The following is a 13,230-nucleotide window of genomic DNA, read 5'->3' as shown; positions in this document are numbered from 1 at the left end:
GCAACTGAGGAAAGAGGGTAACTTAGGGGAGACCACACCTGAGGTTTTTTGTCAGTTTGGATCAATTTTTTACAACAAGTCATTCTGATTTTGTCCTGTGTCTTACATAGAAAGTAGGCACTTCAGAATTGTCCTGCCTGCTTCTTTGAGTGTCTTCAATCACAGCACTCGACACATCTGTGCTTCTCCAATCACAGCGCTGGACATTAAACAGAGTAAATCAGACACAACAAGAGAACTGATTAAACTGTGGACAAAATGAGAACGCAGAAGAAAAAGAGGCAAAGCAAAAATGTGTGGGGTTGTGGCTAAGTGAACATGGAGGAGACAATAATATATAAAATGGTGCTATCGTATCATGCCACCATTAGGAACTAATCATGTTTCATATTTCTGCTCTGCCAGAATTGTTACTGTAAAACAAAAAAGTCCAGGAGCAGCCACAAAGTGTTAAACAAAACGTGTATGCCTCAAACCTCTGTGTGAGTGAAGAGTAACCCTCTTTAAGCAGAATATCCTTAATGTAAGAGGGGTCCTACATATATTAGAACATGATTACTACAGCTATTTTCCCATTCACTTTCCAAAGGGACCATGATGATATGCAACAAGCGGAACATTACTGACATCACAGATTCCACAGTGTGACATCACCAGGTAAAGACACAGGTGAAGTTCAGTGTTCTCTGCTGCTGTGAATCATTCTGTGTCAAGAGAGAGGAGGATCAACACAAACATGGCTTTCCTTCTGAGATTCTGCTTCAGAGGGGACACCTCAGACACAGATAGTCCAGAGTTGGACACACTGAACAACAATGAAGAGAAGAACAAGGTGAGAAACAGAATTAAGAAGAAGAGGATGATAAAATGGTGGAAGAAGGAGCACTGTCGTGAAGAAAAAAATGGAGTTATCAGTGAGAGTCTGCAGGCCGCAGCTGGAGAACTGGAAGTGGAGTGTGTGTCCCTCACCTCAGAGACACCAGAGTGTAGTGGACACAAGGTCATCACTGAAGATGTCATCGCTAAGACAGAGAGCACCAGCCAAAAGGGTCACAGTGAGTGAATCAGTGGAAATCATGTAATGACCCAGCTATGTGACTATTAATTCTTGTTAGGATTTATCATCAAATCCTCACAGCAATGTCCCAGCATCTAGTGTAACATGTTCTCAGAAGATTAAAGTTAGTTTTACGGCAGCAAAGAGGAACACGCTCCTCATAAGAGTCCTTTAGTTCAGAGGAAACATTGGCCAAATGCAAGTGTCCACAATCTTTTGGCCATGTCGTGCATTTATTCATGTCTTAAACAGGACCCCAAGCTCTGGAGGTGACTCTACAACCCGAGACAGAGGACATGACCATCAAAGGGTTCCTGGACATTTACCTGGAGCTAGAAGACACTGTCAACAAAGCTTGGGGTAAGAACTGGACATCCACATGGCTACTATGGTAACTGTTGTATTGTTGATATGTTATTTCATAGTTGTTGCTAAATTCATGTCATGGTGTTTGAAATGTTTCCAAGTAAGCCTATCACTACAGATTAATGACTAGGGGGGTCTGGGGTATTTACCTCAGCAGCAAATTTCTTTGACGAGGTAAAATGGGGGGAACTAAGGGAACTTTTTATATTATAATATGGAATACAAAGCTGTGGCAAAGGTGCTGTTAAAAGCTAATGATGGAATCAAAGGTTGTTGATATGGTATTGTGACACTACCTCAGGTTGTTAAAGGGGACATATTATACCCCTTTTAAACAAGTTAGAAAAGGTCTATGGGCTGTACAAAACATATTCATGAAGTTCTTTGCGCAAAATCACTCTCACATAAAGAGACCTCACCAGCTCTATTCTTGCTAGTTTCAGTCCCTTTCAGAATGAGTAGTTTAAGAGCTCTGCCACATTGTTAAGTGGCAGGTACCAGGCTCTCCTGATGTACTTTACAGGTGTTAAGGTGTTGCTGGGCATGTGCTATGGTATCCATGAAATCAATGTTTATTTTTCCTGCAGGATTAATGAGGAGGAGAGCTGTGTCCAAGGCCAGATCCAAAGCCAAACACCATCTGATCCGGACAATGGTGTCCAAATTGATGGGAGCTCAGGAGCTGGGGGGTGCCTGCCTCAGCTTCAAACGAATCGGTGAGGACATGACATGAAGAACTGTGGTCAGAAAATAATAACTCAGTAAAACTGACACTTTTTTTTCTGATGTGACAGAGATAGAGACAATGGTCGCTGAAGACCATTTGAACACACACCTGGACCAGACTGAAGGCTCACTAGACACAGCTCTGGGTCAGTAAATCAACTTTCACACAGAGAATGCTACAACAAGAATAATGACTCTGTAAATCTGACGTTTATCTCTCCAAAAAGCAGGGAATGAGTCAGAGACAGGGATGGCGGAATCGGAGGCTGAAGCCATCCTGGGACATCAGGACACTGACCAGGGACAGGGTGAGTAATAAACTATCTAGATAACCTATCTAGTATCTAGAACATTTTTGGCAAAAGCAAGACCACCGTCCCAGCAAGTGGATGAGAGAATCATGAGAAGAACAGTAATTCAGTGTCTCCTTTGTTGAAGCAGGTGATGAGTTGAAAGAAGGGGAGACACTTAACACATCTTCCACTGGAGCTCAGGCGGACACCATCCAAGAGGTTTTGGACACTCTGCTGCTGGATGTAGAAGTGCAGTCTCTAGGTGAGTAAAATAATGCTAACCCCTGATCAGTAGAAATGTTTTAGGGGAGACAGTTAGTGCCTGCAGGGATTGGGGGTATGAACAAGGGACTAATGATGAGTTTAAGGTCATTTCAGAGTTGTCAGTTCATGGGACAGTGCAGGAATGAAGATGATTTGGTCATTTGGTAAATGTTGGTGTTTATTTCTCTGTCAGCAGGACATAATCTGAAGTTGGAGAGTGCTCCAGCTGAGACTGAGGTCTCTGAGGAGCACCTTCACTTCATTGACACCGAACCCAGCACTTCCCGACTGGGTGAGTAACAGATTAAAATTTCTGATCCTGGACACAAACACAACCTACACATTCTTCAGTGCACCAATTTAAATCAGACCTCCATTTAACCCATGATTCTTCTTATTGCAGATGAAGACCTTGCCAGGCCAGAGCAGAGTGAGGTCAGCAACAATGACCAGCCTCTGGGTGAGTAGTAGAAACACACAGCACAGATCTGCAGAGCCATGTCTTCTGCATCTTTTCATAGCTCCACCCACCGTTAGCATTTATCATCTCTTCAATAAAAGTAGATCCAGAACTCCAGGGAGGATTTTCAGTTGTGAAAACAGCTGATGAATCTCTGTGTAAAATGATCAACAGTGAAATCCCTGGAAATCAATGACAAGATACTGAATCTGCCTCTTCTCATTTTAACAGATGAAAAGTATGAAATGGCCGATGGTCCGACCCCTGGCCACAACAAGAAAAAGAAAAAGAAAAGGAAAGGAACGAGGGTAAATTATCCAGAGGAAACCAGAGAGTGCACTCTGGGACAACAGGAGTCTAAAGAAGCTACAGCACTGCCAAGTGAGGTGACTCCACCTCAAGTGAATCCACCTCAAAAACCCTGTAGGCTGCACAGGAGGCCCAGGTGGAGACCACACCTTCCAACAATTAAGGAAGAGAGGTATGCTGTCTGCCTCCTGGAGATCATCAACAGACAGAAGAGAGAGCAGAGCAGACACACTGTACATCATACATCTGTACTCTGAGCTAAATAAATTAATAACTGCATTTAAAAAAGAGTGATGTTTGACCAAGCTGGGTGACTGACTAAACCACCACCAGACCATCAGGAACTGGCATTACCAGACCAGTTTAACACACACTGTATGAAACATCCAGTCGATGGTGTAACTTTGTCCAGCTCACACTGGTCTATATCCTCTCTTCATTAAAATCACCTGCAACACACACACACACACAAAGTTCAGTTTGTGCTGCTTAACTTTGTGGCTAGGGGTGACAGAGTATTATAATATGACTTTCAAAACATGACTTTAAAAACAAGATTTTTAAAAAATCTAATTAATGTAATATAAGGTTCAAAGGTCATGTAATTGCTTTGGCTGCATCCCATCTCCTGAAATAGGTAACATTTGTAAAAAAAAAAAAAAAAAGAATTTTTTGAAAGATTGTGGGATGGATGTTAGAATTGAAATGTGGAGGGTACGGCTGAAGAAGTGTGGGTTCACTCAGCAAGGAGCAGGCAGGACTCAAAATAACTCATTCCATGATAATTTATTCTAACATAGCACACGTGATGACATCACGATAAGAGAGATACCAATAAAGAAAAGAAATAAAAACAGCAGGTTAGAACTAAACAGACCTAGTTTGTCCGTACTGCAGTCCCATCTACCTTCACTTGCTAATGTCGCCAAATCCCCCTCCTTTTAGTAACGTAGCCCCACCCTCTCTTAATTGGACTAATCCAACTCTGGCAAAGGGGTAACAAAGTTATTTACAGGAAGATATTTATTCCCTACAATATAACCAATAACTGATATCTCCAGCACATCTTATTCCGGCTTCACTGGTGAGTATTTATCTATGTACATAGTTAGTATTTTTACTTATTTGCTTTTTCCCTTTCACAGGTTCCCAAATCCAGCTCTTCCCTCCCCCTCTCTACACCTCACCGTGGGCCCTTCGGCTAGCACCAAGAGAGACAGGAAATTCACCGCCACTCCCCTGGGAACAGGACCTAAAGCACAAGGTAAGTAATAATACTGGCATACATTCCTTAATGTATATTCCAGTCTTGGTGATGGGGCCACTTCACTGACCTCATCACAGAGATGTTCTTCTCCTCTCCTCTGTTGGGTCTTCTCTTCTCCTCTGTATTTATTGTATTGTTTTCTTACTGGGCTCCAAGGTTCAGTCCTCTCCTTGAGTCACTGGGTTTGTTCAGGGTTCTCCAGCTTCCAAAAACACAATGCTAGCTATATTGGCTGTGTGTACTTGTCAATAGGTGGGAGTGTGTGTGTATGTGTGTGTGTGTGTGTGATTTACAGAGTGTGTGATACCTTTTGATGGACTAGCACCTCGTCCTGGGTGTGTGTTCCTGCTTTGCATTCAGAGATTAAGGGGTAGGCTCTTTGGACCCCAGATAAGGATGAAGTTAAAGAATATGTATACATAAATAAGTGAATAAATGAGGAATAAATAAGGGAATAAATGAATAACTATTAATTTTCTTATGCAGAACAAGTCTTTCAGTTATTTCATTTGTAGGCAATGGCATGTGTATAGTCTAATTACTATTCCACATTAAACAAGAAGACGACATTCAGGTAACTGAGGTATTGGACAGAATTAAAGAGGTGCTCTTAGCATGCCAGAAGCAGGCAGGTGTTGCTCAAGGTGTTAGGAGATTAAATGAGCAATCAGTAATTTTCTCGAATTATTTTTTTTTTCCATGTTCTGAAGCATCCAATATATTGACACCTAGTGGCCTAAATGTAGCAGAGACTCTGTATTAAACCTACCTTGTGTCAACACCATGTACATAGGGAACCTGTTCTATGGAGAATTTACTGGTTCATTCAGGGACTACAAAAAATTGACAAGGCATTTCATGAACATGACCCTTTATAGAACAAGTGTACAATATTAATAATAATAATAATAATAATAATAATATATACAACAAAATTAATAAAGTTAACTTTCATAAACATTGCTTACTTTGAGTTACATTCCCAATATTAGGCTGAACCACCTTTACCAGAGAAACTGCAATGAAGAATTCATATGTTGGATTAATTTGCAAAGGTTTCCAGTCTTTTTAATCAGTAATTCTGATAATAAAGATTATTGAAAATTTAGCTTGCTCTACTTTTTTGAGTAGGTTTTATAACTACAGAAACTGATTACTAAGGCTAGATAAGAATATCAGTAATTATGAAAATGTGGCACAGTCCTTTTATCCTATAATAACACATTTAGATGTCCCTGATATTTTTTCACCCAAGTCCCCAGTTTGCTCCCAAGGTCTGGTTTCATGTAGGAGTTGTGTAGACCAGTAGGTTCAATATGCAGACCAGATTCCACTGGCTAAAATACATGGAACATAACTGCACAGAGAAAACCTAGAGAAACTAAGGTTGGAGTGCAATCCCGCTCTTGAGTTTTCTTGTGGTGTTTCATAAATCAGGCTTTCTGAGTTAGATAACTTGAGCCTGTTCAGTAGGTGTATGTACTTTCCTTTAAATGAAAGCTAGTTATATGGAGCTTTTCAATAGAGCTCAAAGCACTTTACCTTTTTTTGGGACACAAGGAGTCACCTCAAACACAACCAGTAAGCTGCATCCACTTGGATGATATGATGACATCCATTCTGTGCCAGTAAGGATTAAGATATCAAACAGCTCGGCATTGGGCATGGTGACATTAGGATCCTGTGCAGCCACTTCAAAAACATCCTATATTATTTCCTGCGTATCTACAAAGACTTAACTACAAGTTGTGTGTGCAAAATTAAAGGTTATTGAAAAAGAAAAAGGTCTGAACATAAAGGATGGAACTCTACAGTACCTGTATTTCATGTTATTTAAAGCATGTCTTTTTTTACTGATAAGGTGCTCCATGTATTTATGGTTTTAGCTTATAGCATTCCAGCATTTACAGCCACTTCATTTTGAGTGAACATTTTAATGATGAGGTTCCATCCAGCATGGGCTACAGCTCTGCAATTTTTTCCAGATGTTTGCTTTTTCAGATTTGCTTTTTCCACTCATCAAATGTCATATATTTTCAGGCTGTATTTTTTCATCAGATGGTGAGCTGTGTGTGTGGCGTGATATATATATATATATATTCCATCTCTTGCTCTGCATGTTTGCTCCCTTTGACCCTGTTTGGCAATGGTCAGGATCCCCACAGAGTAGCTATGATTTAGGTGGCGGATCAGACACAGCAGTGCCGCTGGAGTTTTTAAACACTGTCTATTTACTGTCCACTTTATTAGACACAAGTACCTAGTTGGCCCACCTTGTAGATGTAAAGTCAGAGACATTAGCTGATCTGTTGCTGCACAGTTTGTGGTTTTGGTTTTAGCCTAGTCCCTCATCACCTTTTTCTTCGGTGGATTATTCTCAGTCCAGCAGTGACAGCAGAGGGATTTAAAAACTCGAACAACCCTGCTGTGTCTGATCCACTCATATCAGTGCAAAAGCACATCAGTGTCACTGCAGCACTGAGAATGATCAATCATACTTGCTCTGTGGGAGGCTAGCAATTTATGTAGAGAAATAGGTGGACTACTATGGAAAGAGATTAGTCATTTTTAAGTATTTTGAGACTAATCTCTCTTCATAGATTACAGTCAGTGGAGCTGAGAGAATGGACAGTGAGCACAGAAACAAGGAGATGGTCATAATGTTATGGTCGATCAGTGTATATAAAAATAACCTGTACATTTGCCTTGTCTCTTCAGTGCATACTGAAGTTCTGGAATCTTGAAGTTCTGGGTGCTGAAATGCTGGACATATTGGTAATGAGACAAACCTGTATGTGTTCATTCATTTGCAGGGCTGGTAGGCGTATATTTGACAGAAGATGTCAAACACCTTCAGGATGTCTCCATGGAGAAAATGAGTCTTTCACCTGCATGTCTGCAGGCCTGGATTAACCTTTTCCTGTGACTTAGGTAAGCGGGCAATTTTAGTTTCATCTTCTGCATCAGCCCCTTACTGATGTTTCCCACTCATACGTGCCCAGACACCAACCCCCCAACACACACACACACACATACACGCACCCCTTAATGACTCATGTTCTTCAGTGTACATATTAGGAAATATTTTACAACAGCTACAAGCTAACACCTTGTGGATCCAACGTAATCAGTACAATCTCAGAACGCAGCCCAACATGCAAAGTTTGTTTGTTAATTTAAACTAAATTTCTCCCCAAATTAGTCATCACCAATTAAAACTGTTTTACCAATTAAGACTCCACAATGGAATACACTCTCTTACAAATAAGTTTATGGACATTTGCTCTTAGTGTACTCTGGAAATAAGAGTATGCTTTCAGTTTACTTTTCATGTACGTATTGGTGATATACCAAACACAATTATACTTAAGTACAGTATTGTGGTGGTGCCAAGTATGTAAGGAGCTCATGGGTGAGCTCCCAGCATGCTTAGTGGCTGCCCTTTCTGTTTTTGTGGGGTTATTTTGGGGAATAGTTTTTGATTTTTGGGGTTTGAGTATTTGTTTATTACATGTGTATGTGGACTTGGTGTGTAGTGAGATGTGTTGTTGTGTGGGGTTTCACCATCCTTAAGAAGGGACTTTTCAGACATGTGGCAACCCTGCATCTCACTGCACAGCAAACCCAAATTGCTGTTTATTTCCTTGCTTTCCTTTTATTACCCTTATAAGTGTTTTAAACAAAGGTAATTCGAAGGCAGCAATGGCAAAGTCTCATTTTCCTATCTCTGTCACTACCAGGTTTGGGCTATTGCCGATTTGGTCTGTGAATGAGCAGAACACCATGCTTGTGTACACTTTGATGATAGCAGACATCCCAAGTCTCCTGGAAGATATACCCACATATAAGCATTTCTCCCAGTGTCTGCGTGGGTTTCCTCCGGGGTCTCTGGTTCCCTCCCACAGTCAAAAAAACATGGATAATAATAATAATAATATTCATTATTGTATTTAGATAGGGTGAAATGCGAAAGGAAAGTCTCAAAATCCAAAAACCCGCGAGAGGAAATGAACAAATGCACGTCACGGAAAACACGTGAGTGACTTGATCCACAAACGCAGATTCTTCATTTAACAAATAAATTTTAAATTCACATTTTTTAATTCTCATATTTTCACATAAAATTGTTATATATCTGTGAAAACCAAAAACATGTATTTATGAATGTAACTATTTTTTCAAATTGCAGACTGTGAGACACAGATTGGGTGAAACATATTTGTGACTTGTGTTTAATTTGTGGATTAACATTTACGCATTTGTAAGTATTTTGAGACTAATCTCTCTCCATACGTACTAGTTTACTGTAAGTATATATACACAGAACAAATGAGTTGCATGTAAAATTGTTGTTTATTCAAAGTTTAATGCTATTACACTTAAAATATACACAAAGTATACTTTTAACAATTCAAAATTAGGCCAATTTAGTCCCAAAAATAATGGAAATAATACTGGTACAATGATACTATATGAGAATATTTACAAATGTATTTAATAAACTTATCTTTAAGAATACTTTATATAAGGACAATCGCCAAGCTGGAGACTGAGGGCAAAGTCAGTTACTTGGACAGCCAACCATGCCTGAAGAACACTGAAAATTCCAATCTGTTATTCCAGGTAACAGACAACACAGCTGGATAGCACTGGGGTGAGTATACAAAGGGCCATTTTCTCCACCCACATAAAGTGAGGTGAATTTTGATTTCTTGGACTCCCGGCCTCAGATGGCACAGAATTTGTCTAAGATACCATTGATCTCTCAGTCATCAGGCCAATCTGTTGTTTGTTGATGTAGAAATGTGAAAAAGCAAAGCATAATAATTTTTTTATATAGTTTTTCTCCTGTCAAAGCAGGACTATTTTAGCGTGGGCTGGTATAGTACATTTTACAGTCACTGTGCTAATAATTTTTACAGAGACTGTGGTGGTATCCTCAAGGTATATGTTCATTACCTTTAATTATGGAACTGGATTGTACTGTATTTTATATTAATTGTTAAAGGCCACAGCCTAGTCCACATATACTAGGGTATTTAAAAAAACAGATAATTTCCTATTTAAAAAATATATATTTTCATATTTCTACATAAATGGCAGGTTACCTATGTCCTTCATTCATTCATTCATTGTCTGTAACTGTTTATCCAGTTCAGGGTCACCGTGGTCCAGAACCTACCCAGAATCACTGGGTGCAAGGCAGGAATGCACCTTGGAGGGGGTGCCAGTCCTTCACAGGGTGACACACACTCACCTATGGACGCTTTTTTGAGTTGCCAATCCACCTACCAACGTGTGTTGTTTTGGACCGTGGGAGGAAACCCATTCGGACATGAGGAGAACTCCTCACAGACAGTCGACCGGAGCAGGACTTTAACCCACAACCTCCAGGTCCCTGGAGTTGTGTGACTGCAACACTACCTGCTGCGCCACCATGAAATCATGAAATGCCTGTGTTCAAAACAACAAAACTGAAGATATCGTATGACACTCAGTCAGTTTACACAAGAAACCTCATAATCATGTCAGGAGCTGAAATGGTGACGCGTCATTAAACGCAAGCACCTTTACATTTAATTAACCAAAATAACTTGATAAATGAACAGGGCATTTGTAGACAATTTGTTCAAATTGCTATAAAGTCTGATTGAAGAGCAGTGCTGTTTGTAATGGAGATTCATAGTCTCATTAAAATATTGATCAACCCACTCACTCTCTGGTGGCTTTAATTGCTTGGAGATCTCGACTGTTTTTGTGTAAATTTAAAGAGAAAAGCTGTGGTGAACAGATCAGAAAGGCTGTAACAGTCTGTGTCCAGTGCTGTATACGGACGAATGAGCTGACTTTCTGTCAGAAAGGCATGTTTCACAAAAACACCTCCACACATAAATAAGAGATTATGATAAAATCTCAATAACTTTTAAAACATTTCTGTCTGAGAGACCAGTAAAACACAGTAATATTGAGCAGAGCTTGGCTAAACATGGCGTGAACAGTGTTAGATTCGTAATTATGTACACAAAAGAGACGTGGCGAAGTGTGTCCCAGTTCTACTCTCAGACCCATTCATCACTTTTTATTTTATTATGTGAACTGAATTTTTTAGAATCTATATTTTTTTACTCTGAATTTTTGGAATCTGATTTTTTTTAATGTGAATTTGTCCAATCTTAATATTTCACCACTTCAAATTTTCAAGATTATCATTCCATGCAAAAATAATTCAAATATAAAATATTCAGACAAATATAATAAAGATATTTAAAAATCAGATTCATATACTTATGTCATTGATTTAGCTCGATATGGCTCCCTCCTGTATTGATATGCTTTATCTCTATCTACCGTAGAATCTACAAGATCTATTCTTGAAAATCAAAATTGAAAAACGTATTTTCAAACACATTTAATTTTCTGGAATATGAAGGTAGCTAAAATTAATTGTATTTATTTATTTTGTGTGAACTAATATGTGACTTCTTTCATAGTCTGTTTTGTGGATTTTTGTGGATATTGAGTAACATAATTTTGGAAGTAGGACCACACCCAAACTTCTTAAGTACCCCACAATCTCACATAATTTCCTTGTTGGACAAACTCGCTCCCACCAACACTTTATCTTGTATTCATCTATAAAATGGTGGGGTTGGGCTTTGCACATATTTCAAAACCAATGTTTTTCTTTATTTATTTTATTGTAAAGAACTTTGTTGAACATTGGGATTTTTGGACTATATAAATAAACTTGAAATGCAATAAACTTTTTTTTTATTGCTGCTTAATGTTGTATTTAATATATTTAATGCTGAAAATTCATATGATTCATGTCAGCCAAAGCTGGTTTCTGCCTTTTTGTGTTGGTCTGATATTGAGTAGTAAGCATCCAAATTACAACATATGCTGGTGACCATGAAATGGTCCTTCTCACACGCACAATGAATTCCTTGCAAACTGGCAGATTTATTGATATGAATAAGTTAAAAACCATTAATTAAACAGAATTGGGTTAAGACTGAGGCTTATGGGCTTAGGTAATTTCTGAGGTGGTTTCTCTGAGAAACTGCTGTGCATTTTGTAACTGACTGTGTCATTTACATTTTTCATGTAGTGCTCTTTGATTCATTGTCTTTTCTCATGTATCTGAGGCACAGCTCAATTTTGCTTCCTGTGCACTTTTATTTTGCATTTGGCATATGCACTTGGCAAAGGGTTTTGATGTACATTGCACTGCTCTTAGAATGTATGGTTTTTAAAATGGTATCTCAGCCTGACAGGTAGAACTGGTCTTGGCCTTCACTGAACCTGTAACTACAGAACAATGTAACTTTCAGAAACTGCATGCGGTACAGAACGTGTGCATTTATGTCTGTGACATCTATTAAGTGCCAAAAAAGCTGAGACCAACACTTCCTGGTCTTGCAGCCTTTAGTACACAGTGACTTGAGCAAGTCTGCCTTGTCCACATGGCCCATATGCTTATAGTAGACAACAACTTTTAGTTTTAAGTCTCATCCTTCTCTTTTCATGTGATCTCAGTGAAGGATGTGGGACTGTGGATGTTTAACAGGACAGTGACAGCTCGTTTAAATTTCCACCACACACAGGAAATTCCATCACAAGTCACAATGAAGCCAGACTGTCTGCACTGGAGCTCAGCCTCAGTCCTTGGTGCTGGATATTGCTCTCTCTGGGTTTTATGCTGCAACAGCGTTACATGCTTTTTATACCATGGCACAAGGAGGCTATCAAATAAGGTCAGAAGTGCTTTTCTTCCAGTGATTTCATCACTTTACATCCACGGTTTATTCTGTCCTAACATCATCTTTCTCAGTACACCTCAAAGTCACACACATACCCAGCCAAATTTGCCAGTGTCTATGTTTTATAACTTCTCTTCTCTGGATTCATTGACTGATCCTGTTTAAAAACAATATCTTCCTACAGTGCCTTGTGAAAGCATTCACCCCCTTGGCTTTTTACCTATTTTGTTACATTACAACCTTTATTTAAATTCTTTCATCTGAATTGTATTTGATGCATCTACACAAGATAGTCTTAAGTTGGTGAAGTATAATGAGGAAAAAACATTTTTTTTTGGAAATAAAAAAAACAACATTGGCATGTGCATATGTATGAAGCTCCTAAAAAGTTCTGGTGCAACCTATTACTTTCAGAAGTCACGTGCTTAGTGAAATGAAGTCCACCTGTGTGCAATCTAAGTGTCACATGATCTATCAGTATACACACACACCTTTTCCACCACTTATTCCCCCCCCCCCCCCCCCCCGACATGTCAGGGTCAAAGTTGTTAAGTACAAGTCAGGATTGGGTTATAAAAAATATCTAAATCTTTGATCCCCCAGAGCACCATCAAATCCATTATCATCAAATGGAAAGAATACTGTACCACAACAAACCTGTCAAGAGAGGGCTGCCCACCAATCCTCTCAGACTAGCAAGAAGGGCATTAATCAGAGGCAGCACA

The 13,230-nt window shown here is 39.3% G+C and overlaps 1 protein-coding gene across 1 annotated transcript; it reads left to right on the top strand.

Annotated features, from left to right (window-relative positions):
• The first annotated feature begins 736 nt into the window (after positions 1-736).
• Positions 737-7,668, top strand: LOC136676589 (uncharacterized). Its single transcript, XM_066653692.1, has 11 exons — positions 737-1,055; positions 1,310-1,417; positions 2,011-2,139; positions 2,218-2,295; positions 2,377-2,457; positions 2,591-2,704; positions 2,900-2,998; positions 3,110-3,166; positions 3,398-3,647; positions 4,621-4,739; positions 7,556-7,668. Exons 1-11 carry the CDS (start codon positions 737-739, stop codon positions 7,666-7,668), a joined length of 1,467 nt encoding a protein of 488 aa, XP_066509789.1.
• The last annotated feature ends 5,562 nt before the right edge of the window (positions 7,669-13,230 follow it).

Source organism: Hoplias malabaricus, chromosome X2, assembly GCF_029633855.1.
Source record: "Hoplias malabaricus isolate fHopMal1 chromosome X2, fHopMal1.hap1, whole genome shotgun sequence".
Taxonomy (NCBI): domain Eukaryota; kingdom Metazoa; phylum Chordata; class Actinopteri; order Characiformes; family Erythrinidae; genus Hoplias; species Hoplias malabaricus.
Note: the sequence above shows the minus strand (reverse complement) of the source record. Positions and strands in the feature narration are given on the sequence as shown.